The sequence below is a fragment of the Antennarius striatus genome, chromosome 21, assembly GCF_040054535.1.
Source record: "Antennarius striatus isolate MH-2024 chromosome 21, ASM4005453v1, whole genome shotgun sequence".
NCBI lineage: Eukaryota > Metazoa > Chordata > Actinopteri > Lophiiformes > Antennariidae > Antennarius > Antennarius striatus.
The window spans coordinates 18,047,501-18,075,000 of NC_090796.1; the positions used below are offsets into that span (position 1 = coordinate 18,047,501).

The following is a 27,500-nucleotide window of genomic DNA, read 5'->3' on the forward strand; positions in this document are numbered from 1 at the left end:
CATTGACCAGGGGGGGTCCGTTCATGGACTCAGCTGGCCCCTGGTGGACCCGTGGACTCTGGGGGGGGGCTTGTCTTCCTGTCCTCTTCATGCAGAAACACAAACCTGCTCAACCAGTCTGTCTGCTCCTCCGCCGCAGGACGCGCCTGAGACGCGCCGGGACCAGGACCAGGACCAGGACCTGAGACCAGGACCAGATTCAGGACCAGCACCTCAGAGAGCCGGGTCAGAAGGGACCATGGCTCAGGGGGGGACGGGGCGGCCGACGCCCCTGGATGGGGGGTGGGGCTGGGTGGTTGTTTGCAGCTGCTTCATCGTGACGGTCTGCACCAGAGCAGTGACCAGGTGACACACACACACACATTAACACACACACACACACACACATTAACACACACACACACACACACACATTAACACACACACACACATTAACACACACACACACACACACACACACACACACACACACACACACACACACACACACACACATATTAACACACACACACACACACACACACTCACACACACACACACACATTAACACACACACACACATTAACACACATTAACACACACACATTAACACACACACACACACACACACATTAACACACACACACACACACACACACACACACACAGACATACACACATTAACACACACACACACATTAACACATACACACACACACACACACACACACATTAACACACACACATTAACACACACACACATTAACACACACATTAACACACACACACACACACACACACACACACACACATTAACACACACACACACAGTAACACACACATTAACACACACACAGTAACACACACATTAACACACACACACACACACACACACACACACACACAGAGTAACACACACACACACACACACACACACACACACACACACAGTAACACACACATTAACACACACACAGTAACACAAACATTAACACACACACATTAACACACACACACACATTAACACCGACATTAACACACACACAGTAACACACACATTAACACACACATTAACACACACACACACACACACACACACACACACACACACACACACACACATTAACACACACACATTATCACAAACACACACAGTAACACACACATTAACACACACACACACACACACATTAACACACACACACACACACACACACACACACACTGTAACACACACATTAACACACACACAGTAACACACACATTAACACACACACACACACACACACATTAACACACACACACACACACACACACACATTAACACACACACACAGTAACACAAACATTAACACACACACAGTAACACACACATTAACACACACATTAACACACACACACACACACACACACACACACACACACACACATTAACACACACACATTAACACAAACACACACAGTAACACACACATTAACACACACACACACACATTAACACACACACACACACACACACACACACATTAACACACACACACACTGTAACACACACATTAACACACACACAGTAACACACACATTAACACACACACACACACACACACACATTAACACACACACACACACACACACACATTAACACACACACACACACACACACACACATTAACACACACACACAGTAACACAAACATTAACACACACACAGTAACACACACATTAACACACACATTAACACACACACACACACACACACACACACACACACACACACATTAACACACACACATTAACACAAACACACACAGTAACACACACATTAACACACACACACACACATTAACACACACACACACACACACACACACACATTAACACACACACACACTGTAACACACACATTAACACACACACAGTAACACACACATTAACACACACACACACACACACACACATTAACACACACACACAGTAACACACACATTAACACACACACACACACACATTAACACACACACATTAACACACACACACACAGTAACACACACATTAACACACACACAGTAACACACACATTAACACACACACACAGTAACACACACATTAACACACACATTAACACACACACACACACACACACACACACATTAACACACACACATTAACACACACACACACAGTAACACACACATTAACACACACACACACACACACACACATTAACACACACACACACACACAGACACATTAACACACACACACACACACAGTAACACACACATTAACACACACACACACACACATTAACACACACACACACACATTAACACACACACACACACACATTAACACACACACAGTAACACACACATTAACACACACACAGTAACACACACATTAACACACACATTAACACACACACACACACACATTAACACACACACATTAACACACACACACACAGTAACACACACATTAACACACACATTAACACACACACAGTAACACACACATTAACACACACACACATTAACACACACACACACACACATTAACACACATACACACACATTAACACACACACACACACACATTAACACACACACACACACACATTAACACACACAGTAACACACACATTAACACACACATTAACACACACACAGTAACACACACATTAACACACACACACATTAACACACACACACACACACACCAGCTGGCTTTTGTGTCCAATAATAATTAGCTAATGTTAGCATGTTACACTGCTAATTAGCATGTCTTACCTCAGGAAACACCTGGTCAGAAGGGTTTGAACATGTGACCCTCATGACCCTCCCACAATGCCCTGCCTGGAGGGACGGGAGCTAGCGGTTAGCTGCTCCACGCCCTTAGCAACAGGAGCTAGTGGTTAGCTGCTCCACGCCCTTAGCAACAGGAACTAGTGGTTAGCTGCTCCAGGCCCTTAGCAACAGGAACTAGTGGTTAGCTGCTCCACGCCCTTAGCAACAGGAGCTAGCGGTTAGCTGCTCCACGCCCTTAGCAACAGGAACTAGTGGTTAGCTGCTCCACGCCCTTAGCAACAGGAGCTAGCGGTTAGCTGCTCCACGCCCTTAGCAACAGGAACTAGTGGTTAGCTGCTCCACGCCCTTAGCAACAGGAACTAGCGGTTAGCTGCTCCACGCCCTTAGCAACAGGAACTAGTGGTTAGCTGCTCCACGCCCTTAGCAACAGGAGCTAGCGGTTAGCTGCTCCACGCCCTTAGCAACAGGAACTAGTGGTTAGCTGCTCCACGCCCTTAGCAACAGGAGCTAGCGGTTAGCTGCTCCACGCCCTTAGCAACAGGAACTAGTGGTTAGCTGCTCCACGCCCTTAGCAACAGGAACTAGCGGTTAGCTGCTCCACGCCCTTACCAACAGAAGCTAGCGGTTAGCTGCTCGAAGCCCTTAGCAACAGAAGCTAGCAGTTAGCTATGTCAGGGGAACCGGTCTGAGTCTCAGGTAACACACCTGAGTCAGTGTGTGACGCTGCCTCAGTGCTGATGACTGATTGGCGATTGATTATTGATTGGTTGCAGGTGTGTGTCCATCTTCTTCGTGGAGTTCCAGGCCCAGTTCCAGTCGGACTACGCCTCCACGGCGTGGGTCCACAGCCTGGTGGACAGCGCCACCATGCTGTGTGGTCAGTACTGCAGCCGCCGCTGGGCCAGGGGGTCCCCCCGCCACACTGATGCGTGTGTGTGTGTGTGTGCAGCGCCACTCGGCAGCCTGATCGCTAACCGCTGGTCGTGTCGCGTTTCGGTGATGGTGGGCGGAGTCCTGGCGTCCTGCGGCCTCCTGCTGAGCTCCTTCAGCACCAGCCTGGAGCTGCTGTACTTCAGCATGGGCATCATGACAGGTGAACCCCAACAGCCCCCCAACAACCACCCCACAGCCCCCTAGTGGAGGATGTCAGCGGTGCACACAGCCCACAGAACCATGGAACACGTCACATGACCTCACAATCCAAGATGGCGTCTTCAGCTCGTGTGTGTGTGTATGTGTGTGTGTGTGTGTGTGTATGTGTCACTCACACACCTGTTGTCCAGGTAACCGTTGCTATGCCGTTGCCTGGGTAAACAACCGCACACCGTCAGCGTGTGGGGCGGGGCTTGTTTCCTCACGGCGCTGCTCTCTCCTCAGGCGTGGGCTTCGCCCTCTGCTACACGCCAGCCATCGTGATGGTGGGCGTGGCGGTGGGGCGGCGCCGGGCGCTGGCGTACGGCGTGGCGATGTCGGGCAGCGGCATCGGGACCTTCGTCCTGGCGCCGGTGGTGCAGCTGCTCATCGAGCGGTACTCCTGGAGGGGGGCGCTGCTCATCCTGAGCGCCCTGGTGGCCAACCTGTGCGTGTGCGGCGCGCTGCTGCAGCCCGTCAGCCCGGCGCCGGGCGGGGCCGACGGTGAGGACGCGCCTTCAGGGGGGCGGGGCCGGCAAGCAGCTTCCTCACCTGTCCATCTACCCGATGCATGTCGACTCCCCCACGACCCCAAGCAGGCAGAGAAACTGATCCAGGACCCGGAGGACAGCGCTCAGTCAGCGGGGCTCCGCCGCCGCCTGAGGGGGCGGGGCTTCCGGTCCAGCAGCGAGTACGCCTTCCTGCTGCTGCCGGACTTCCTGGGCCTGGCCGTGTCCTTCCTGTTCCTGGCCAGTGGCTGCAGCCTGCCCTTCATCTACCTGGTGCCCTACGCCCTGAGGGGGGGCGTGGCCCCCCAGCGGGCGGCGTTCCTCATGTCCGTCCTGGGTGCGGTCGACATCGTGGGGAACGTCACCTACGGCTGGCTGACGGACCTCAGGTAAGTGGGTTGGGGGGTTTGGCTGATGGCGGCGCTGCTCTGACTCCCCCCCTCCGTTGGGGCGGCAGTGGCTCAGCGGTAGAGCAGAGGTCTTGAAGACAGATCGCCCAGCCATCGGTGGATCGATTCCCGCTCCCGCCAGAACATCTCCGGAGTGTGAGCTGACGGTGGGAGGCGTCAGCTCACCTCCCAGCCACTGCCGAGGCACCCTTGAGCAAGGTGCCGTCCCCCTTACAAGCTGCTCTATTGGGGCGCACTCCAGGAAGCTGCTGCCCGTCACTCTGCCTCCCAATGTACAGCTTGATGTTGTGTTGTGTTGTGTTTGTATACTAACTGCATGATTACAGGCCCCTTTGTGTGCTGTGGTTGTTTCAGGGGCCTGTACATACATAGTGTGAAAAACTAACACAAAAATGTAACAAACACCTGAGTGACAAATGTAATTTCCCCTAGGGGATCAATAAAGTGTATCTTCTTCTTCTTCTTCTTCTTCTCCCAGGTGTCTCCGGCCCCACCGGCTGCTGTGCTACCTGGTTGCCGTGGCGATGGAGGGCGTGTGCTGCCTGCTGGTGCCGCTGCTGCGCTCCTTCCCGCTCCTTGTCCCGTTTGCCGCCGTCTACGGGTACTTCGACGGCGCCTACGTGGCGCTGATCCCTGTGGTGACCTCCGACCTGGTGGGGACACAGTACCTGTCCTCGGCGCTGGGCGTGGTCTACTTCCTGCACGCCATCCCGTATCTCATCAGCCCCCCGACTGGAGGTGAGGAACACGCGTCATGTTCAAGGCTTTTATTTTGACAGGGTGGACCTGGTTGAAGGTTGTTTTTCCCTCAGGCTTTTATTTTGACAGGGTGGACCTTCTCTTCCTCCTGCAGGCTGGCTGGTTGACCTCACAGGAAGTTACACGGCCACCTTCCTGTTCAGCGGCGCCATGTTGCTGACCAGCTCCTTCATCCTGTCCCTTGTCGTCGGGGTACGGCGTTACCGCAGAGACCGTCGTCAGGCAGCGCTGCCATAGCAACAGAGTCTGGACTCCGCCCCTCATCCTGTGCTCCCACTCAGATTGCTCTCCCCTGGCTAGAGGAAGAACCAATGGGATGCAGGAGCACATCTGAGGGGCACGATCCCAGACCAGGTCCTGATCCCAGACCAGGTCCTGATCCCAGACCAGGTCCTGATCCCAGACCAGGTCCTGATCCCAGACCAGGTCCTGATCCCAGACCAGGTCCTGCTGTCTATCCTGTCCTAAGACTGTTACTGGAACCTGAACATTATGTCCTCTTTGGTGTGGGTGTGTCCTCTTTGGTGTGGGTGTGTCCTCTTTGGTGTGGGTGTGTCCTCTTTGGTGTGGGTGTGTCCTCTTTGATGTGGGCGTGTCCACATCACACCTGAACGTCTTTGCTGGAATGGAATTCAGTTACGTCACCAGTCCATGATAAAAGAAAACCAACCTGAGCTCTGGTGCTAACTATGCTAATCTAGGAGCTAACAAACCAACATCGGTTTCTCAGGGGTGCTAGTAATGCTAAACTAGAAGCTAACACACATCTGTTGCTCAGGGCGTGCTAACAATGCTAACAGGAACATCCACCGTCCTCCTGCGCTGTGGAAGTAAGACTCCAGATTGTTGACCAATCAGCTCCCTCCTGTGCTGTGATTGGTCCAGTTGTGTACTCCACTAATAAAGGTGTTAGTCGTGACAACCTGTGTGTGTGTGTGTGTGTGTGTGTGTGTGTGTGTGTGTGTGTGTGTGTGTGTGTGGTTCCACCAGTGTTTCCTGCACTGTTAACCCTTTATTACATCATAGCTAATAAAACACCAAACACATTTACAGAGGATCTGACCCAGCTAACAGCTAACGGCTAATGGACCGCAAACCCGTGACCATGATGTGGGGGGGGGTCTACAAACAGTGTTCACTATCCAGGAGGGCGGGGCCTTGCTGCTGTCTCGACCCTAATGGCCCAGGAGGTAAAAGAAGGCCACGCCCCCAACACCAAACCTTCAGCTCATTGGAGGAAAGTTTTCTTCCCCCAACAGGCTTCGGTTCTGGCCCCGCCTAGACAGCGGCTCCCGGACGCCGATGGTCACACGATGCTGTCACTTCCTGCAGGTCTTGGAGCGTAGCTGCCTCGTCATGGTCATGTGATCGCTCTCCTTCTCTTGATTGGCTTCTCCGGACACCTGAACAAACGGACAGTCACAGGTTTAATGCCAGACCCGCCCTCAGTTGCCTGGCCACGCCCTCGGCCCCGCCCCCTCACCTGGAGAGGAGAGTCCAGCAGCGGCGCCGCAGCCGACGCCTCGTAAAGTTTCCTCCGCCCCCGCCTCAGCGCGGTCCGCATCTCTGGCTGCCCCCCCACCAGACTGGCCAGGGCTTTAGCTGCAGAGACAGGGCGGAGCCGTTAGTCCCATACACATGGTGGCCCCGCCCTGCAGGGAGCTGACTCCACCCACCTGTGCCGCTCAGCAGGCGGGGCGAGCTGTGGATCAGGTCCTCGATCTTCTGCAGAGGCCCACCCCCCCGCTTCACCACAGACGACTGGAGGGAGGAAACACCAACAATTAACCCGCCCATCAGGCTCCACCCACACCAACAGGACAGCCTGTAGGGGGCGTGGCCACAGAGACAACGCCCACTCACCTGCTTGTTGCCCGCCTTCCTCCTCAGCCGGTTTCTCTTGTTATCGCTGACGAGTAATTCCTGAAACACACACACACATTAACACACACATTAACACACACACACATTAACACACACACACACATTAACACACACACACACATTAACACACACACACACACACACACACACATTAACACACACATTAACACACACATTAACACACACATTAACACACACACACACACACACACACACACACATTAACACACACACGCACACATGCACACACACACACACCCAGTAACACACACACACACACACACACACATTAACACACACACACACACACACATTAACACACACACACACACACACGCACACACACACACCTCCACCTGGCAGCTCTTCCTCTTCCTCCCTGTAGTGTGGGCGTTGTCCTTCCTGTCGGCCATGTTGGACCTCAGGGGAGAGGCATGAACTTCCTGTTTTGCAAAACCACACCCACCCCCCCTCTAGACACACACAGACACACACACAAATTAATGGATGAGTTGAACGTTAACCAGCGGTTAAACCAGAGTGGGGGGGTCTGGACTAAACTCACCCGTGTCCCGCCCCCCTGGAGTCTGTCCACCTCCCTCCTCACAGCCTCAAACGCCCCGCTGTTCTCCGCCCCCTGCTGTCGGCCCCGCCTCTCCTGCAGCCGCAGGAGCTCCTCCTTCAGCTCCTCCACCACGGGGATCCTGCCCCCCCCCAGAAGGTTCTCCTTGTTCTCATGCAGCTCTGGAGCCAGGAGATTCTGGACTCCCCCCGCCTCCAGCCTCCTCCTCAGAGCCCCCACCTCACGTTCAAGCCCAGTCTTCAGGCTCTGCAGCTGATGGACTTCTGCCTTCTGATTGGCCGCCTCCTCTCTGAGCTGAGCACACGTGTTGCTGCTGCAGGGCACAGGAGGTCAGAGGTCAGAGGTCAGTCCGTCCGGTGAACACCAGGTGCAGCCGCTCCTACCTGACAGCCAGGACGTCCTGCAGCGCCACCACCTGCTGCACCGAGCTCTCTAACGCCGCCTGGGCTTCCTGCTGCAGCACCACCGCCGCCTGACAACGCCGCTCCGCCTCCTGAACACACGGGACAGTCAGGCGTATTCTAGAGGCACGAGGCGCCACACGTGTTTTAGAAACGCAGGTCGCTCACACGTGTTCTAGAGACAGGGGTCAGTCACACGTGTTCTAGAGACACAGGGTATCACACGTGTTCTAGAGACAGGGGTTGGTCACACGTGTTCTAGAGACACAGGGTATCACACGTGTTCTAGAGACAGGGGTCGGTCACACGTGTTCTAGAGACACAGGGTATCACACGTGTTCTAGAGACAGGGGTCAGTCACACGTGTTCTAGAGACACAGGGTATCACACGTGTTCTAGAGGCACGGGGCGCCACACGTGTTTTAGAAACGCAGGTCGCTCACACGTGTTCTAGAGACAGGGGTCAGTCACACGTGTTCGAGAGACACAGGGCGTCAGACGTGTTCTAGAGACAGGGGTCGGTCACACGTGTTCTAGAGACAGGGGTCAGTCACACGTGTTCTAGAGACAGGGGTCGGTCACACGTGTTCTAGAGACAGGGGTGGGTCACACGTGTTCCAGAGACACAGGGTATCACACGTGTTCTAGAGACAGGGGTCAGCCACACGTGTTCCAGAGACACAGGGTATCACACGTGTTCTAGAGACAGGGGTCGGTCACACGTGTTCCAGAGACACAGGGTATCACACGTGTTCTAGAGACAGGGGTCAGTCACACGTGTTCTAGAGACACAGGGTATCACACGTGTTCTAGAGACAGGGGTCAGTCACACGTGTTCTAGAGACACAGGGTATCACACGTGTTCTAGAGACAGGGGTCAGTCACACGTGTTCTAGAGACACAGGGTATCACACGTGTTCTAGAGACACAGGGCGTCAGACGTGTTCTAGAGACAGGGGTCAGTCACACGTATTCTAGAGACAGGGGTCGGTCACACGTGTTCTAGAGACACAGGGTATCACACGTGTTCTAGAGACAGGGGTTGGTCACACGTGTTCTAGAGACACAGGGTATCACACGTGTTCTAGAGACAGGGGTCGGTCACACGTGTTCTAGAGACACAGGGTATCACACGTGTTCTAGAGACAGGGGTCAGTCACACGTGTTCTAGAGACACAGGGTATCACACGTGTTCTAGAGGCACGGGGCGCCACACGTGTTTTAGAAACGCAGGTCGCTCACACGTGTTCTAGAGACAGGGGTCAGTCACACGTGTTCTAGAGACACAGGGCGTCAGACGTGTTCTAGAGACAGGGGTCGTCACACGTGTTCTAGAGACAGGGGTCGGTCACACGTGTTCTAGAGACAGGGGTCAGTCACACGTGTTCTAGAGACAGGGGTCGGTCACACGTGTTCTAGAGACAGGGGTCGGTCACACGTGTTCCAGAGACACAGGGTATCACACGTGTTCTAGAGACAGGGGTCGGTCACACGTGTTCCAGAGACACAGGGTATCACACGTGTTCTAGAGACAGGGGTCAGTCACACGTGTTCTAGAGACACAGGGTATCACACGTGTTCTAGAGACAGGGGTCGGTCACACGTGTTCTAGAGACAGGGGTCAGTCACACGTGTTCTAGAGACACAGGGTATCACACGTGTTCTAGAGACAGGGGTCAGTCACACGTGTTCTAGAGACACAGGGTATCACACGTGTTCTAGAGACAGGGGTCAGTCACATGTGTTCTAGAGACACAGGGTATCACACGTGTTCTAGAAATGCAGGTCAGTCACACGTGTTCTAGAGACAGGGGTTGGTCACACGTGTTCTGGAGACACAGGGTATCACACGTGTTCTAGAGACAGGGGTCAGTCACACGTGTGCTCGAGACAGGGGTCGGTCACACGTGTTCTAGAGACACAGGGTATCACACGTGTTCTAGAGACACAGGGCGTCAGACGTGTTCTAGAGACAGGGGTCAGTCACACGTATTCTAGAGACAGGGGTCGGTCACACGTGTTCTAGAGACAGAGGGTATCACACGTGTTCTAGAGACAGGGGTCAGTCACATGTGTTCTAGAGACACAGGGTATCACACGTGTTCTAGAAATGCAGGTCAGTCACACGTGTTCTAGAGACAGGGGTTGGTCACACGTGTTCTAGAGACACAGGGTATCACACGTGTTCTAGAGACAGGGGTCAGTCACACGTGTGCTCGAGACAGGGGTCGGTCACACGTGTTCTAGAAACAGGGGTCGGTCACACGTGTTCTAGAGACACAGGGTATCACACGTATTCTAGAAATGCAGGTCAGTCACACGTGTTCTAGAGACAGGGGTCAGTCACACGTGTTCTAGAGACAGGGTCAGTCACACGTTTTCTAGAGACACAGGGCGTCAGACGTGTTCTAGAGACAGGGGTCAGTCACACGTGTTCTAGAGACAGGGGTCAGTCACACGTGTTCTAGAGACAGGGGTCGGTCACACGTGTTCTAGAGACAGGGGTCGGTCACACGTGTTCTAGAGACCCAGGGCGTCACATGTGTTCTAGAAATGCAGGTCGGTCACATGTGTTCTAGAGACACGGGTGAGTCACTGGTGACCTGCCGACCTGGAGATGATTACACTTTGACCCTCAACGTGATCAGAAACATGATGATCAATCAGCCAATCAAACACCAGCACCAACCTGGACTTCCTGTCTCAGAAGTGCTACTTCCTGTCTCAGACTGTTCATGGCACCGGCTTTCTCCTCTGATTGGCCCTCAAGCTCCTGGAGGCGGGTCTGTGCTGCGCTGAGCTGCTCTGATACGCTGTCACAACTGTTCATCTGCTGCTGGAGCCGCGTCTGGAGGTCGCTCACCTGCAGGGCGGGTCACACGTGACCAGGTGAGTTAGCATCATGACCAGAAACAGGTGAGTTAGCATCATGAGCAGGAACAGGTGAGTGAGCATCATGAGCAGGATGCTAATCGTTTACCCGTCTCTCAAATATCTTGTCCACTTCAGTTTGATGCACACAAACAGATGGGAGATCACGTGACGATGATGGTCATGTGATCTGGAGAGGTACCTCATCATGTCGTCACGTCAGATAAACTTTCTTGACCCAAACTTAAATTTACAAACTGAGTAAAACTCTTGTTTTCAATGGAAATCTTCAGTCGAGGCTAACGGTTTGTAAGATGTGCAGTGAGACTAGAGTGATCTGACGTGACGACGGTAACGTGATGATGGTCATGTGACGTGGGCGTACCTCTGTCTGCAGCTGGAAGATGCCGTTCACTAACGCCTTGTTCTCCTTCGTCAGCCTTGCGGTTTCCTTTTGCTCCCCCTCCAGAGACGCAAACACCGAGTCACAGTTTGGACACGCCTCCAGATCTACAGGAAGGGGGTGATGGAGGAGTGATAGTGATGGAGTGATAGTGATGGAGTGATAAAGATGGAGTGATAGAGATGGAGTGATAAAGATGGAGTGATAGCGATGGAGTGATAGTGATGGAGTGATAAAGATGGAGTGATAAAGATGGAGTGATAAAGATGGAGTGATAAAGATGGAGTGATAGAGATGGAGTGATAGAGATGGAGTGATAGAGAAGGAGTGATAGTGATGAAAAGATAGTGATGGAGTGATAGTGATGGAGTGATAGTGACGTAAAGATAGAGATGGAGTGATAGAGAAGGAGTGATAGTGATGTAAAGATAGTGATGGAGTGATAGTGATGGAGTGATAGAGATGGAGTGATAGTGATGTAAAAGGAGTGATAGTGATGGAGTGATAGCGATTGAGTGATAGAGATGGAGTGATATAGATGGAGTGATAGAGATTGAGTGATAGTGATGTAAAGGGAGTGATAGTGATGGAGTGATAGTGAATGGAGTGATAGTGATGGAGTGATAGAGATGGAGTGATAGAGTGATAGAGATGGAGTGATAGAGATGGAGTGATAGTGATGTAAAGGGAGTGATAGTGATGGAGTGATAGTGATGGAGTGATAGAGATGGAGTGATAGAGTGATAGAGATGGAGTGATAGAGATGGAGTGATAGTGATGTAAAGGGAGTGATAGTGATGGAGTGATAGAGATGGAGTGATAGTGATGTAAAGGGAGTGATAGTGATGGAGTGATAGTGAATGGAGTGATAGTGATGGAGTGATAGTGATGGAGTGATAGTGGTGGAGTGATAGTGGTGGAGTGATAGTGATGGAGTGATAGTGATGGAGTGATAGAGATGGAGTGATAGTGATGGAGTGATATAGATGGAGTGATAGAGATTGAGTGATAGTGATGTAAAGGGAGTGATAGTGATGGAGTGATAGCGATTGAGTGATAGAGATGGAGTGATAGTGATGGAGTGATATAGATGGAGTGATAGAGATTGAGTGATAGTGATGTAAAGGAAGTGATAGTGATGGAGTGATAGTGAATGGAGTGATAGTGATGGAGTGATAGAGATGGAGTGATAGAGTGATAGAGATGGAGTGATAGAGATGGAGTGATAGTGATGTAAAGGGAGTGATAGTGAATGGAGTGATAGTGATGGAGTGATAGAGATGGAGTGATAGAGTGATAGAGATGGAGTGATAGAGATGGAGTGATAGTGATGTAAAGGGAGTGATAGTGATGGAGTGATAGTGGTGGAGTGATAGTGGTGGAGTGATAGTGATGGAGTGATAGTGATGGAGTGATAGTGATGTAAAGGGAGTGATAGTGATGGAGTGATAGAGATGGAGTGATAGTGATGGAGTGAGTGATGGAGTGATAGTGATGGAGTAATAGTGATGGATTGATAGAGATGGAGTGATAGAGATGGAGTGATAGAGTGATAGAGATGGAGTGATAGAGATGGAGTGATAGTGATGTAAAGGGAGTGATAGTGATGGAGTGATAGAGATGGAGTGATAGAGTGATAGAGATGGAGTGATAGAGATGGAGTGATAGTGATGTAAAGGGAGTGATAGTGATGGAGTGATAGAGATGGAGTGATAGTGATGTAAAGGGAGTGATAGTGATGGAGTGATAGAGATGGAGTGATAGTGATGTAAAGGGAGTGATAGTGATGGAGTGATAGTGAATGGAGTGATAGTGATGGAGTGATAGTGATGGAGTGATAGTGGTGGAGTGATAGTGGTGGAGTGATAGTGATGGAGTGATAGTGATGGAGTGATAGAGATGGAGTGATAGTGATGGAGTGATATAGATGGAGTGATAGAGATTGAGTGATAGTGATGTAAAGGGAGTGATAGTGATGGAGTGATAGCGATTGAGTGATAGAGATGGAGTGATAGTGATGGAGTGATATAGATGGAGTGATAGAGATTGAGTGATAGTGATGTAAAGGAAGTGATAGTGATGGAGTGATAGTGAATGGAGTGATAGTGATGGAGTGATAGAGATGGAGTGATAGAGTGATAGAGATGGAGTGATAGAGATGGAGTGATAGTGATGTAAAGGGAGTGATAGTGAATGGAGTGATAGTGATGGAGTGATAGAGATGGAGTGATAGAGTGATAGAGATGGAGTGATAGAGATGGAGTGATAGTGATGTAAAGGGAGTGATAGTGATGGAGTGATAGTGGTGGAGTGATAGTGGTGGAGTGATAGTGATGGAGTGATAGTGATGGAGTGATAGTGATGTAAAGGGAGTGATAGTGATGGAGTGATAGAGATGGAGTGATAGTGATGGAGTGAGTGATGGAGTGATAGTGATGGAGTAATAGTGATGGATTGATAGAGATGGAGTGATAGAGATGGAGTGATAGAGTGATAGAGATGGAGTGATAGAGATGGAGTGATAGTGATGTAAAGGGAGTGATAGTGATGGAGTGATAGAGATGGAGTGATAGAGTGATAGAGATGGAGTGATAGAGATGGAGTGATAGTGATGTAAAGGGAGTGATAGTGATGGAGTGATAGAGATGGAGTGATAGTGATGTAAAGGGAGTGATAGTGATGGAGTGATAGTGAATGGAGTGATAGTGATGGAGTGATAGTGATGGAGTGATAGTGGTGGAGTGATAGTGGTGGAGTGATAGTGGTGGAGTGATAGTGATGGAGTGATAGTGATGGAGTGATAGAGATGGAGTGATAGTGATGGAGTGATATAGATGGAGTGATAGAGATTGAGTGATAGTGATGTAAAGGGAGTGATAGTGATGGAGTGATAGCGATTGAGTGATAGAGATGGAGTGATAGTGATGGAGTGATATAGATGGAGTGATAGAGATTGAGTGATAGTGATGTAAAGGAAGTGATAGTGATGGAGTGATAGCGAATGGAGTGATAGTGATGGAGTGATAGAGATGGAGTGATAGAGTGATAGAGATGGAGTGATAGAGATGGAGTGATAGTGATGTAAAGGGAGTGATAGTGAATGGAGTGATAGTGATGGAGTGATAGAGATGGAGTGATAGAGTGATAGAGATGGAGTGATAGAGATGGAGTGATAGTGATGTAAAGGGAGTGATAGTGATGGAGTGATAGTGGTGGAGTGATAGTGGTGGAGTGATAGTGATGGAGTGATAGTGATGGAGTGATAGTGATGTAAAGGGAGTGATAGTGATGGAGTGATAGAGATGGAGTGATAGTGATGGAGTGAGTGATGGAGTGATAGTGATGGAGTAATAGTGATGGATTGATAGAGATGGAGTGATAGAGATGGAGTGATAGTGATGGAGTAATAGTGATGGATTGATAGAGATGGAGTGATAGAGATGGAGTGATAGAGATGGAGTAATAGTGATGGAGTGAGGACACAACAGTTGATTCTGTGTTCCTGTTTGAGCCTGTCCCTGCTGACCAGAAGTGAGTGGACAGCCGTGCACAGAGCCCTGTGTGTTGGTGTCCACAGACTTGTGGCCAGTGGGAAGGAGCTGGTTCCTACCTGTCAGCGTCTCCAGTCTCTGCTCCAGGAGGAGCTGCTCCTCCTTCAGCCTGCCCACCTCCTCCTCCTGCCTCCTCAGCTCGGCCTCCAGCCCTCTGCTGCTCTCCTCCCTGTCCCTCAGCTGTGTGATGACTTCCTGTTTCCTGTCGTTCTCCTCCTGGAGCCTCCAGATCTCCTCCTCCAGAACAACTGAGGAGGTGAAGGATGAGTGGAGGTGTGGCGAAGCCAAGGTGCCTTCTGGGCTCCTCCTCTCACCTCTCTTGCTGGCGGGTTCCTCGTCCTGGCGGGGTTCCCTCAGGCGTTTGTGGCCCTCCTTCAGGTGGGGGCCGTCTCCTGCTGTCGTGCTCAGGCAGGTCTGCAGCTGCAGGAGCTCCGCCCTGATGGACTCCACCAGAGCCCTCTGAAAGGCAGGGGTGCAGCGGTGAGGGGGGGTGTGCACATGTCTGACCTGAAGGTGTGAGCGGCGCTGCCTCACGTCTCTGGTGGCGTCCTCCACGGCAGCGTCAGCGGCTGTCTGCAGCGTGGAGATCACCTGGTCCTTCTGAAGACACACCCCCATCAGCTGCTGCAGCCTCTGAGGACATTCAACACAACTTTATTCACACACCGCCACAGGTCAACCAGAGATCACCCACAGGTCACCCAGAGATCACCCACAGGTCACCCAGAGATCACCCACAGGTCACCCAGAGATCACCCACAGGTCACCCAGAGATCACCCACAGGTCACCCAGAGATCACCCACAGGTCACCCAGAGATCACCCACAGGTCACCCAGAGATCACCCACAGGTCAACCAGAGATCACCCACAGGTCACCCAGAGATCACCCACAGGTCACCCAGAGATCACCCACAGGTCACCCAGAGATCACCCATAGGTCACCCAGAGATCACCCACAGGTCACCCAGAGATCACCCACAGGTCACCCAGAGATCACCCACAGGTCACCCAGAGATCACCCACAGGTCACCCAGAGATCACCCACAGGTCACTCAGAGGCAGCACACAGAACCAGCAAAGAACAATCTGGAGCACCTCCTGGGCTTCCTGCAGCTGCTCATGTGACCGCTGCTTGTCCAATCGCAGCGCGGCAAGCTCTGCTGCAAAAGACACAGAGTCAGTGTGTGTGTGTGTGTGTGTGTGTGTGTGTGTGTGTGTGTGTGTGTGTCTGTGTGTACCTTCGGGGTGTGTGTGTTCTGTCAGACAGTGCTGGACGTTCTGGGCGTCCTCTCTGATCTTCTCCAGGTCTTCTGTTAATGAATTGATAATTCCCTCCAGAGCCCCCGGCTCCTCCTACCGATCAATAACCCAGAGGTCACGTTTCCTCCAGGAGGGGGTGCATCCTGGTGCACTTCAGAAGAAATTCAACAAAAATGTTGCACTGGGTGACGCCAGTGCACCGTGGAGCCACACAGAGACGGACAAACACACACCTACAGGCAATTTGGGACCACCCAGTTAACCTGAAGTTCATGTTTGTGGAGGGGGGAGGAAGCCGGAGAACCCGGAGAGAACCCCCCCAGACATGGAGATTTCTGGGTTTGAAATTTAAGTGTAGAAATGAATAAATTGTGAATATTTTTGTCCCATTATTCTATCAGTGACAAAGGAAGCCTGGACTAGTTTCCTGTCAGTCTTTGAAGCTCCGCCCCAGACACACGCTGTCTGATCTGTCAGGAGATGAAGGACGCACGCCAACGAGGACGCAGATAAACAACCAATCAGACGATAGAGAACCCACGACCACAGACGTGGGGGTGGCAAGGTCTTACCTTGGTGCTGTCTGTGAGGGCGGGCTCGTTGGTCCTGCTCACCAGGTTCTTGAAGATCTGGATCCTCCTGTCTGCTCTCTCCTCCAGGATCTCCCTCTCCTTCTCCAGGCTGTCCCTGAGCCCCAGGAGAGAAGAACGTTACTGATCCTTCGAGGGGGGGGGTGTCCTACACACAGTGAGCACACAGACCCTAACTCTAACCACAAACTGGACCAACACCCGGAAACAGTAAGAACAACCCACCAGACATACACAGAAAAAGGCTTCAACAGGCAGAAGAGTCAAGAGTTTTGGTGTTGATGGTTTGTTGTTGTGTCAGACGGTCGTCCCTCAGCTCTCGTGTGGTTCTTCTTCCTCCTCTTCTCCCCCAGAGAGGAGTGGAGCAGTTTGATGCTCAGGGGATGAAGGAGTTCTTCAGTCTGTTGGTCCTGCATGTTGGGGGGTGCAGCCTCTGGTGGTCAGGCTCCTCTGGCTGTTGTAACGATGTGCAGAGGGGGGCTGACATCGTCCATGATGTCCAGCAGTTTGTCCAGAGGGTCCAGCTTCATCCCGACCACTGAGCTGTTCCTCCTGATCAGCTTCTCCAGCCTGGAGAGATCCACCTTGGTCACGCTCCCTCCCCAACACACCACAGCGAATGACAGGATGCTGGTGACCACAGACTGGTAGAACATCCACAGGAGCTTCCTGCAGACGTTGAATGCCCTCAGCCTCCTCAGAAAGTAGATCCTGCGCTGAGCTTTCTGGTCCAGCTGCTTCGTGTTGCTGGTCCAGTCCAGCTTGTTGTCAAGACATTTATAGGTCTGTAAAACCTCCACCTCCTCCGTTCCTATCAGAACTGGTCTGGGTTGGGGTCTGTCCCTCCTGAAGTCAATGACCAGCTCTTTAGTTGTGGAGGTGTTGGGCTGCAGACTGTTGCTGTGACACCAGTCAACAAAGTCCTTCACCAGGCATCTATACTCCTCCTCCTCCTTGTCCCTGATACATCCCATAATCGCTGTGTCATCTCTGAACTGGATATGACACAGTTCTGAGTTGTGGCAGAAGTCCACCGTATACAGGGTGAAGAGTATTGGGGACCAGACCACCCCCCATGGAGCACCAATGCAGCTGACCAGTGTCAGACGTGACCTTTAACCTGAGGAATGTGGTGTCAGTGAGGCAGTCGTGTATCCAAGCAACCAGTGTCCAATCACATTGGGAGGAGTTAGTCCTGTAGACACAGGGCTGGATGGAGAAGGACATCCAGAAAAAAGATCTTCACAGGGCCGCTTCCTGTCCAGGTGTGACTTGGTGCACTTCCCATCAGCCACCACTCAGGTCACATGACCAGAACCGTTTGTGTTGTAACTACAGACTGACTCCCCCACAGGTGACTCTGACTGCTCTCTGCTGCTCCCCAGTGGACGGTGTGGCCCAGACTCTACCTGTAGTCCTGCTCCATCCTGCTGAAGAGCTCTGAGAACTCAGCGTGGACCTCCTCTCTGATCTGAGCCTCCAGCACCAGACGCAGCGCCGCCTCCCGGGCCTCCTGCCCCGCCCCCGGCTCAAGGACGGTCCCCTCCATCACGCTGTCCTCCCCCTCCTCCTCGCTCCAGCCTTCACCGTCCTCATCCTCCAGCACGTCCTCCAGGGTCGTCTCCCACGCCACCATCGAGCTCCTCCGGCCCCGCCCACACACGTTCCTGCGCCGCTCGGCCTCGTCGATGATCAGCGACAGCTCCATGGCCGACCTGTGGGGGGCGTCGTCAGGGGCAACCGGCCTGGAGTTCAGCACCACAACCTGTGTGGAGACGAGAGGTGAAGCTCCGCCTCCATGCGCGTAGGCTCGCCCCTACGCGCTGCGACTCGCCCCCTACGCGCTGCGACTCGCCCCCTACGCGCTGCGACTCGCCCCCTACGCGCTGCGACTCGCCCCCTACGCGCTGCGACTCGCCCCCTACGCGCTACGACTCACCTTCTGGGCGAGGGCGGAGAACTTGAGCACGTTGAGCGTCTCGTCGTAGCAGGACGCGCTCTGGCTGATGTTGACCACCATGGACACGCGGCCGGCACCACAGAAGAAGAACTGCAGGAAGTGGGTGAGTTTGGACTCCCTGAAGGGAATGTGTTGCTGGAACCTGTGGGGGAGGCGGTCAGGTGTCATGGCGGGGCGAGGCAGGGCCTGGTCGCGTGGCGGGGGCGTGTTTTACTTGGCGTGCTGGTTGAGCCTCATGGCGGTGATGCACTTCCCCAGCGCCAGCAGGGAGCTGTTGATGTTCCCGGCCTCCTTCAGACGCTCCCCGGTGTTGTGGGTGCGGGAGCAGCGCTCCGAGCCGGCCAGGTCGCACAGTGCCAGCCTGCAGACACACAGCGTCACGCTCACGCCCCCTACTGACAGCAGGACACGGGTGCAGCTCCCACAGCGTCTTACTCGCTGATGCCGAGGACTCTGGGAACTCCCACGTCGTCCACTCGGAGGATCCTGATGGAGAAGATGCTGTGGCTGCAGAGACAGAACGACGGAGGGTTGTATGGGGGGGGCTGGGTTCAATACACCCCCCCGTCCCCCCCAGGAGACTGGAGCAGCTCTGACCTCCTGCTGGACAGCTGGTTCAGTCTGGTGGCAGAGAAGCTCTGATTCTTCTTCCCGATCTTCATCACCCTGAAGGCCTCCTCAGCGCTGCTGACCTGGACCCAACGCAGGTCTGACAGAGTCCGGACACACAGGTGTGAATGGATCAACAGGTGTGAACGACTTGAGCCTTCAGGTGAACCCCCGGTTGGTGAGTGGTCACTACCTTTGATGAAGGAGTTTCCTTTGACGTCCTGGGACAGACGCAGCGTCGTCCTCTTGTGGTGTCCACTGGGAACCTGAGCAGCACAACCTCATGATCAACCACATGGTGGATTGGTGGATTTAAACTTGGCAGCAATTAGCCGCCAACGTCTACAGCTGGGGGAGGAGCAGGAAGCCAGCAGCCCCGCCCCCTCCAGTCAGGGGACGTGATCAGAGCCTCACGGCGCCTGCTGGGTGTGCGTGTACCTGCTCTAGCAGGTCGTGGATGTTGTCGTTGTAAATCTCACAGAATGAAACCCAGACGGAGAAACGGACGCTGGAGGAGACGTCCAGACAGAAGCTGTCGCCGTCGGAGACGCTGCTGTCGGTGCTGAGGGAGGAGCCTGGACACACACACACACACACACACACACGCTCAGGGGGGATGGACCTTCACACCTTGAAGGTTTTGACATCAGAATCTCACTGACCGTTGAGAAGCAGTGATCTTGTGGACGTCAGGCTTTTGTCGCTCTGTGGAGACACACGCTTTAGTGTGTGTGTGTGTTACTGTGTGTGTGTGTGTTACTGTGTGTGTGTGTGTGTTACTGTGTGTGTGTGTGTGTTACTGTGTGTGTGTGTGTGTTACTGTGTGTGTGTGTGTGTGTTACTGTGTGTGTGTGTTACTGTGTGTGTGTGTTACTGTGTGTGTGTGTTACTGTGTGTGTGTGTGTGTGTTACTGTGTGTGTGTGTTACTGTGTGTGTGTGTGTGTTACTGTGTGTGTGTGTGTGTGTGTGTTACTGTGTGTGTGTGTGTGTTACTGTGTGTGTGTGTGTGTCTGTGTGTGTGTGTGTGACCTCTTTGAACAGTCTCAGCAGGTTCCTCTTGCTGCAGCTCTCGGCCTCCTGCTGGGTGGGGGTCAGCCGGCTGTAGTCTCTGCAGCGCTGGGGCTTCAGGTCTCCGCGGCCGTAGAGGCGCCCCCCCACGCTGCTGAAGACCAGCGCCAGGGAGCGGGGCAGCAGCCCGCCGTCGTGGTCTGGACCTGGGGGCACAAACCCACACAGTCTGACACGGGTCCGACATGGGTCAGGTGACGCTCAGGGGGGGCTCTGACCCAGGAAGGTGAAGGTCTTGCCGGCGTTAGTGACCCCGTAAGTGAACACCAGACAGTTGCCCCCCTCCAGGACGTCCCGGACCGACCCCCGCACCGAGCCCTCGAACACTCGCCGCTGGCTGGCCTCTGGCTCAAACACCTGGGCGACAGGAGGACGTTAGCTGAGGGAGGGGCCATCGTTGCCCTGAGGCGAGGGCGGGGCTACCTGTGTGAAGGTAAACCTCTGGGCCGTCTGGGGGAGGGGCTTGTCACTCTGGCGGCTGGAGGTGAAGCCCCTGGGGGCCTTCAGCACCACGGTGTCGGGGCCCTCGATGCTCACGCAGCCCTGACCACAGAGAGAAGACGTCAGCGTCTGGCCACGTGACTGAAGCTCCGCCCACGGGTCCAGACAGACCTACCGGATTGGCTGAAGAACCCAGAATCCGGGACGTTACCTGTGGCCCCCCGGCACTGCTCTCAGCGGCGGCGAGCGGGCGGACCCTCAGGTAGACCTGCAGGTTGTCCTGGAGGCTGTCCTGCAGACACAAACCCCCCATCAGTCAGCGGGACAAGCCCCGCCCCCACCCACACCCACACCCACACCCACCTGGGGGGGCAGCGCAGTGAAGTCGTCCAGCAGGTCTCTCCGGATGTCGTCCACCTCCACCGGACCGGATCGCTCCGGAAGTCCCGCCGCGCAGGACTCCATGGCCTGAGGACACAGCGTCATGACGTCACGGGTCAGGTGGACCAGTCCATCCAATCAACACCGTCAGCGATCAGTATCGATTGGCGCTGAATAAACGGTGCTGTGAATGGAACTCCTTCCGGTTCGAGTTGTGACGCGTCAACACGTCTAAAGAGACTTCAAACAGGTTGGGTTCTTACGTCATGAGTCTCTGATGACGTCACGATTTAAGGGGCGGTGCCGAGCCTTCAGTCTGGCTGCTGTGCTAACGTGCTAGCGAGCTGACAACCGGCACCAAACAGACGGAATGCAGGACGGAGCGACCCCGTTCGGTCGACCGGTCGGATCGTTAACTAACCGTTAACTAACCGTTAACTAACCGTTAACTAACCGTTAACTAACAGGAGGACGCGCTGGTCCCAGGAACCAGCGCGAGCGCAAACAGCTTCAGAAGCTTGGTTGTTGTTAGCATTAGCCACCGCTAGCTAACCGCGTACGTAAAAACAACACGGACCGGAGTCCAGTCACACGTGAGGACGTTACACGGGTTACCGGAACCGGAACTCACCTTAACGACGTGTTCCGCTCACTGAACGCGCTTCAACCCGGTTTAATACCGACACACCGACCGGCCGGAGCTCGAGCCACCGTCGTCTTTCCGCGGGTTCGTTTTTAAACTCACGCGAGTCAACCAATCACATTGGGCGGACGTCATGACGTCATCCTAGTCCTGTTCTCCTTCCCGAACGATCTCGCGACAAAAAACGTTTTCTGCGGATTTCACAGGAACCGTTTCTGGAGAAACTTCTCTAGTCTGAAGCCACGAACAGAACATTGTGAAAAAAGTGCGTTTGATCATCGAACATCACGTGACGTTTTTAATTATGTTCACTACTATCTTTGTACAACAATAATAGTATTTTTTCTTCTTCTTCTTCTTCTTTTCCTTTGGGCTTTTCCCTTCAGGGTCTCCACAGCCAATCAGTGTCCTCCATCTAACCCTGTCTTCTCATCCTCTTCTCTCACACCAACTACCTTCATGTCCTCTTTCACTACATCCATAAACCTCCTCTTTGGTCTTCCTCTAGGCCTCCTGCCTGGCAGTTCAGAACTCAGCATCCTTCTACCAATATATTCACTATCTCTCCTCTGGACATGTCCAAACCATCTCAGTCTGGCCTCTCTGACTTTATCTCCAGAACCTCTAACATGAGCTGTCCCTCTGATGGACTCATTCCTGATCCTATCCTTCCTGGTCACTCCCAGAGAGAACCTCAGCATCTTCATCTCTGCTACCTCCAGCTCTGTCTCCTGTCTTTTCCTCAGTGACACTGTCTCTAGACCAAACAACATCGCTGGTCTCACCACAGTTTTGTACACCTTTCCCTTCATTCTAGCTGAAACTCTTCTATCACACATCACACCTGACACTTTCCTCCACCCGTTCCATCCTGCCTGTACACGCTTCTTCACCTCTTTTCCACACTCTCCATTGCTCTGGACTGTTGACCCTAAGTACTTCAAATCCTCCACCTTCTTGATCTCTTCTCCCTCTAACCTCACTCTTCCACTTGGGTCCCTCTCATTCACACACATGTACTCTGTCTTACTGCGGCTAACCTTCATTCCTCTCCTTTCCAGGACAAACCTCCACCTCTCTAGCTACTCCTCCACCTGTTCCCTGCTCTCACTACAGATCACAATGTCATCTGCAAACATCATAGTCCCTGGAGATTCCTGTCTAACCTCGTCTGTCAGCCTGTCCATCACCATAGCAACAAGAAGGGGCTCAGAGCTGATCCCTGATGCAGTCCCACCTCCACCTTGAACTCCTCTGTCACACCTACACACACCTCACCACTGTCTTACAGTCCTCATACATGTCCTGCACCGCTCTAACATACTTCTCTGCCACTCCAGACTTCCTCATACAATACCACAGTTCCTCTCTGGGCACCCTGTCATCAGCTTTCTCCAGATCTACAAAAACACAATGCAGCTCCCTCTGGCCTTCTCTGTACTTCTCTATCAACATCCTCAGAGCAAATACTGCATCTGTAGTACTCTGTTTTGGCATGAAACCATACTGCTGCTCACAAATGTTCACTTCTGCCCTTAGTCTAGCTTCCACTACTCTCTCCCATAACTTCATTGTATGGCTCATCAGCTTTATTCCTCTGTAGTTGCCACAACTCTGCACATCTCCCTTGTTCTTAAAAATGGGCACCAGCACACTTCTCCTCCATTCCTCAGGCATCTTCTCACCATCTAAGATCCTGTTGAACAACCCAGTCAGAAACTCTACTGCCACCTCTCCTAGACACTTCCATACCTCTACAGGTATATCATCAGGACCGACTGCCTTTCCACTCTTCATCCTCTTCAGTGCCCTCCTCACTTCATCCTGACTGATCTTTGCTACTTCCTGGTCCACAACAGTCACCTCTTCTAGTCTTTGTTCTCTCTCATTTTCCACGTTCATCAACTCTTCAAAGTACTCTTTCCATCTTCCCATCACACTACTGGCACCTGTCAATAGACTTCCATCCCTATCCTTAATCACCCTAACCTGCTGCACGTCCTTCCCATCTCTGTCTCTCTGTCTTGCCAACCGGTATAGATCAGTCTCTCCCTCCTTACTGTCCAACCTAGCATACAAGTCATCATAAGCTTCTTGTTTGGCCTTTGCTACCTCTACCTTCACCTTACGCTGCATCTCCCTGTACTCCTGTCTACTCTCCTCAGTCCTCTCAGTGTCCCACTTCTTCTTAGCTAACCTCTTTCTCTGTATACACTCCTGTACCTCCTCATTCCACCACCAAGTCTCCTTATCTACTTTCCTTCCAGATGACACACCAAGTACTCTCCTACCTGTCTCCCTGATCACATTAGCTGTAGTTGTCCAGTCATCTGGAAGCACGTCCTGACCACCCAGAGCCTGTCTTAACTCCTTCCTAAAAGTCATGCAACACTCTTCCTTTATCAGCTTCCACCATTTCGTCTTCTGCTCTGCCTTTGTCCTCTTCATCTTCCTCACCACCAGAGTCATCCTACACACCACCATCCTATGCTGTTTGGCTACACTCTCACCTACCACTACTTTACAGTCACTGATCTCTTTCAGGTTACACCGTCTACACAAGATGTAGTCTACCTGTGTGCTCCTACCGCCACTCTTATAGGTCACTCTATGTTCCTGCCTCTTCTGGAAGAAAGTATTCACTACAGCCATTTCCATCCTTTTTACAAAGTCAACCACCATCTGTCCTTCTGCGTTCCTCTCCTGGATACCAAACCTGCCCATCACCTCCTCATCACCTCTGTTTCCTGCACCAACATGTCCATTGAAGTCTGCTCCAATGACAACTCTCTCACTTCTAGGCATGCTCTGCATCACTTCATCAAAGTCCTACCAGAATTTCTCCTTCTCCTCCAGCTCACATCCTACCTGTGGAGCATACCCGCTAACAACATTGAACATCACACCTTCTATTTCTAGCTTCAGACTCATCACTCTATCCGACACTCTTTTTACCTCCAGGACATTCCTAACAAACTCCTCCTTCAGGATAACTCCTCCTCCATTTCTCTTCCCATCTACACCATGATAGAACAACTTGAACCCTGCTCCTAAACTTCTAGCCTTGCTACCTTTCCACCTGGTCTCCTGGACACACAGTATGTCTACCTTCCTCCTCTGCATCATGTCAACCAACTCTCTACCTTTTCCTGTCATAGTTCCAACATTCAACGTCCCTACTCTCAGTCCTATACTCTTGGCGTTCCTCTTCTCTTTCTTCGTGCGAACGCACTTTCCTCCTCTCCTTCTTCGACCAACAGTAATCCAATTTCCACCGGCGCCCTGTAGGTCAACAGCGCCGATGGCGGTCGTTGTTAACCCGGGCCTCGACCGATCCGGTATGGAAGTCATAGGTTTGATTCGCATCTTTGATTTGGCCAAAGTTTTACGCCGGATGCCGTTCCTGACGCAACCCTCTGTATTTATCCGGGCTTGGGACCGGCACAATAAGACACTGGCTTGTGTCCTCTTGCGGCTACATTGTTAAATGTTCATTGAACAATAATAACAACTAATATTAATAGCAATAATAATAGCATTAACAACAAGAACAATCACAAGGAATGAGTGTGTGTGCGTGGTTGTGTGTCTTTGTGTGTGGCTCCGCGGTGCACTGGCGTCGTGCCCGGAGTGTCCCCCGCCTCACACCCTATGCCGCTGAGATAGGCTCCGGCTCCCCGTGACCCGCTGCGGCGGATGTAGCGGTGGTGATCTGAAGATGACTGACGAACAATCACAATAATAATGATAATAATAGTAACAATAACAATAGTAATAATAATAATAATATAGTAGTAGTAACAACAATAATAACAGTTATTATAATAATAGCGGTAGTGTTTCCTGGAGGTTCTGGTCACGTGGTTCTGACCCGGACATGGTGGAATATCTGGACGGGTTCTGGTCTGTCAGAACCTCCAGAACCGTTAGATGTTCTGACTCCATTCCACTGGATTAACAATGATGGAACCTTTGAAACACACGTAATGCTAATTAAATGATGACATGATTGATCAGATACACGTCGGACAGACATCAGATTAGTTATGATTGATTATTCTGAACAGCACAGAGATTAACTATTTTAACACGTAACAGAGATTATCATCCGATGATTGATCAGTGTGAACAGCATTTATTGATTAACTATTTTAACACGTCACATAAATTATAATCCGTATGAAAACAGTCAATAGTTTCAGAGCTGTCTGTTCATCGGTAACCCATGGCAACGCACTCACTTCCCCTCGACCGGCTTCCGCAGTCACCCGTTGGATCGTCCCAGCAGTGTAAACAGAGGCGGGTCCTGATGACGTCATCAGATAGGGACCGCGTCAGAGCGGGGAGCGGATCAGGAATTAGGATCAGAAACAGCCGCGAGCCGGTTCCGTTCGAGCCCATCCGGAAGCTCGAGCTCAGGTCGGATCACCTGATCTCACGTCACTCACTTCCGGAATCAACAGAATCTACAGGTAGAAACGTCACGAGCCGAGCGGACGCCGCCACCCCGTTTCCATGACAACGGCGAGGAAGCCCTGCTGCTAGCTGCTGTAGCATGATGTAGTTAGCATCAGCGTTAGCCCTGCTGCTAGCTGCTGTAGCATGATGTAGTTAGCATCAGCGTTAGCCCTGCTGCTTGCTGCTGTAGCATGATGTAGTTAGCATCAGCGTTAGCCCTGCTGCTAGCTGCTGTAGCATGAATGATGTAGTTAGCATCAGCGTTAGCCCTGCTGCTAGCTGCTGTAGCATGAATGATGTAGTTAGCATCAGCGTTAGCCCTGCTGCTTGCTGCTGTAGCATGATGTAGTTAGCATCAGCGTTAGCCCTGCTGCTAGCTGCTGTAGCATGATGTAGTTAGCATCAGCGTTAGCCCTGCTGCTAGCTGCTGTAGCATGATGTAGTTAGCATCAGCGTTAGCCCTGCTGCTAGCTGCTGTAGCATGATGTAGTTAGCATCAGCGTTAGCCCTGCTGCTAGCTGCTGTAGATAATCCCGTGGTGGATTAGCGTTAATCTGGTGGCAGTCTGTTGGTTCCCAGTGACCTCTCCTGCTGCTGGTTCTTTGTGGGGGGGGGGGGTTGTGGTTCTTTGTGGGGGGGTTGTCTCCTGCTGCTGGTTCTGATTGTTCTCCACCCCCCAGCCCGGCGGCTGAGCAGCCCGTTGCCATGGAGACGGGCGACGGGGGGAAGTGGCTGGACGCCCACTACGACCCGGTGGCGGGCCTCCACACCATCTCGTCCTGCGTGGACCTGGCGGACCT

At 52.3% G+C, this 27,500-nt stretch overlaps 3 protein-coding genes across 5 annotated transcripts in view; 2 read left to right on the top strand and 1 right to left on the bottom strand.

Moving 5' to 3' along the window:
• slc16a12b (solute carrier family 16 member 12b) overlaps positions 1-6,509 on the top strand; it is an 8,338-nt gene extending 1,829 nt beyond the window's left edge. For all 3 annotated transcript variants that reach the window (XM_068305361.1, XM_068305360.1, XM_068305359.1), the window contains exons 2-7: positions 140-345; positions 3,560-3,663; positions 3,736-3,879; positions 4,164-4,815; positions 5,315-5,574; positions 5,690-6,509. In XM_068305361.1, the coding sequence (XP_068161462.1) occupies positions 239-345; positions 3,560-3,663; positions 3,736-3,879; positions 4,164-4,815; positions 5,315-5,574; positions 5,690-5,832 (1,410 nt within the window). In that variant the 5' untranslated portion in view covers positions 140-238 and the 3' untranslated portion in view covers positions 5,833-6,509. The remainder of the gene's footprint in view (positions 1-139; positions 346-3,559; positions 3,664-3,735; positions 3,880-4,163; positions 4,816-5,314; positions 5,575-5,689) is intronic.
• A 93-nt stretch (positions 6,510-6,602) lies between these two features.
• LOC137588293 (kinesin-like protein KIF20B) lies at positions 6,603-26,657 on the bottom strand. The gene is made up of 29 exons (XM_068305270.1): positions 26,484-26,657; positions 26,114-26,212; positions 21,582-21,686; positions 21,430-21,510; positions 21,201-21,320; positions 20,996-21,134; positions 20,739-20,923; positions 20,371-20,413; positions 20,147-20,283; positions 19,697-19,974; positions 19,535-19,606; positions 19,314-19,460; positions 19,079-19,241; positions 18,549-18,904; positions 17,122-17,236; positions 16,528-16,642; positions 16,385-16,449; positions 15,823-15,921; positions 15,603-15,747; positions 15,348-15,536; positions 11,720-11,844; positions 11,153-11,326; positions 8,446-8,555; positions 8,075-8,375; positions 7,830-7,952; positions 7,459-7,518; positions 7,272-7,356; positions 7,079-7,197; positions 6,603-6,998 (listed from the first exon to the last, which is right to left on the bottom strand). The coding sequence occupies exons 1-29, from the start codon at positions 26,559-26,561 to the stop codon at positions 6,915-6,917; spliced, it is 3,912 nt and encodes a 1,303-aa protein (XP_068161371.1). The 5' UTR covers positions 26,562-26,657; the 3' UTR covers positions 6,603-6,914.
• bbs1 (Bardet-Biedl syndrome 1) overlaps positions 26,575-27,500 on the top strand; it is a 3,848-nt gene continuing 2,922 nt past the window's right edge. The window contains exons 1-2 of the mRNA XM_068305268.1: positions 26,575-26,714; positions 27,381-27,500. The exon at positions 27,381-27,500 is cut by the window's right edge and continues 277 nt beyond it. Of these exons, the coding sequence (XP_068161369.1) occupies positions 27,406-27,500 (95 nt within the window). The 5' untranslated portion in view covers positions 26,575-26,714; positions 27,381-27,405. The remainder of the gene's footprint in view (positions 26,715-27,380) is intronic.

Bases quoted from the DNA above. Each gene is read 5' to 3' on its own strand.
- LOC137588293 (XM_068305270.1), bottom strand. From the start codon at position 26,561: ATGACGTCATCAGGACCCGCCTCTGTTTACACTGCTGGGACGATCCAA. The intron at 16,643-17,121 runs GTAAGACCTTGC...ATTGATCGGTAG, and splicing joins CCCTCACAGACAGCACCAAG to GAGGAGCCGGGGGCTCTGGA. The intron at 11,845-15,347 runs GTAGGAACCAGC...CCCTTCCTGTAG, and splicing joins GAGACTGGAGACGCTGACAG to ATCTGGAGGCGTGTCCAAAC.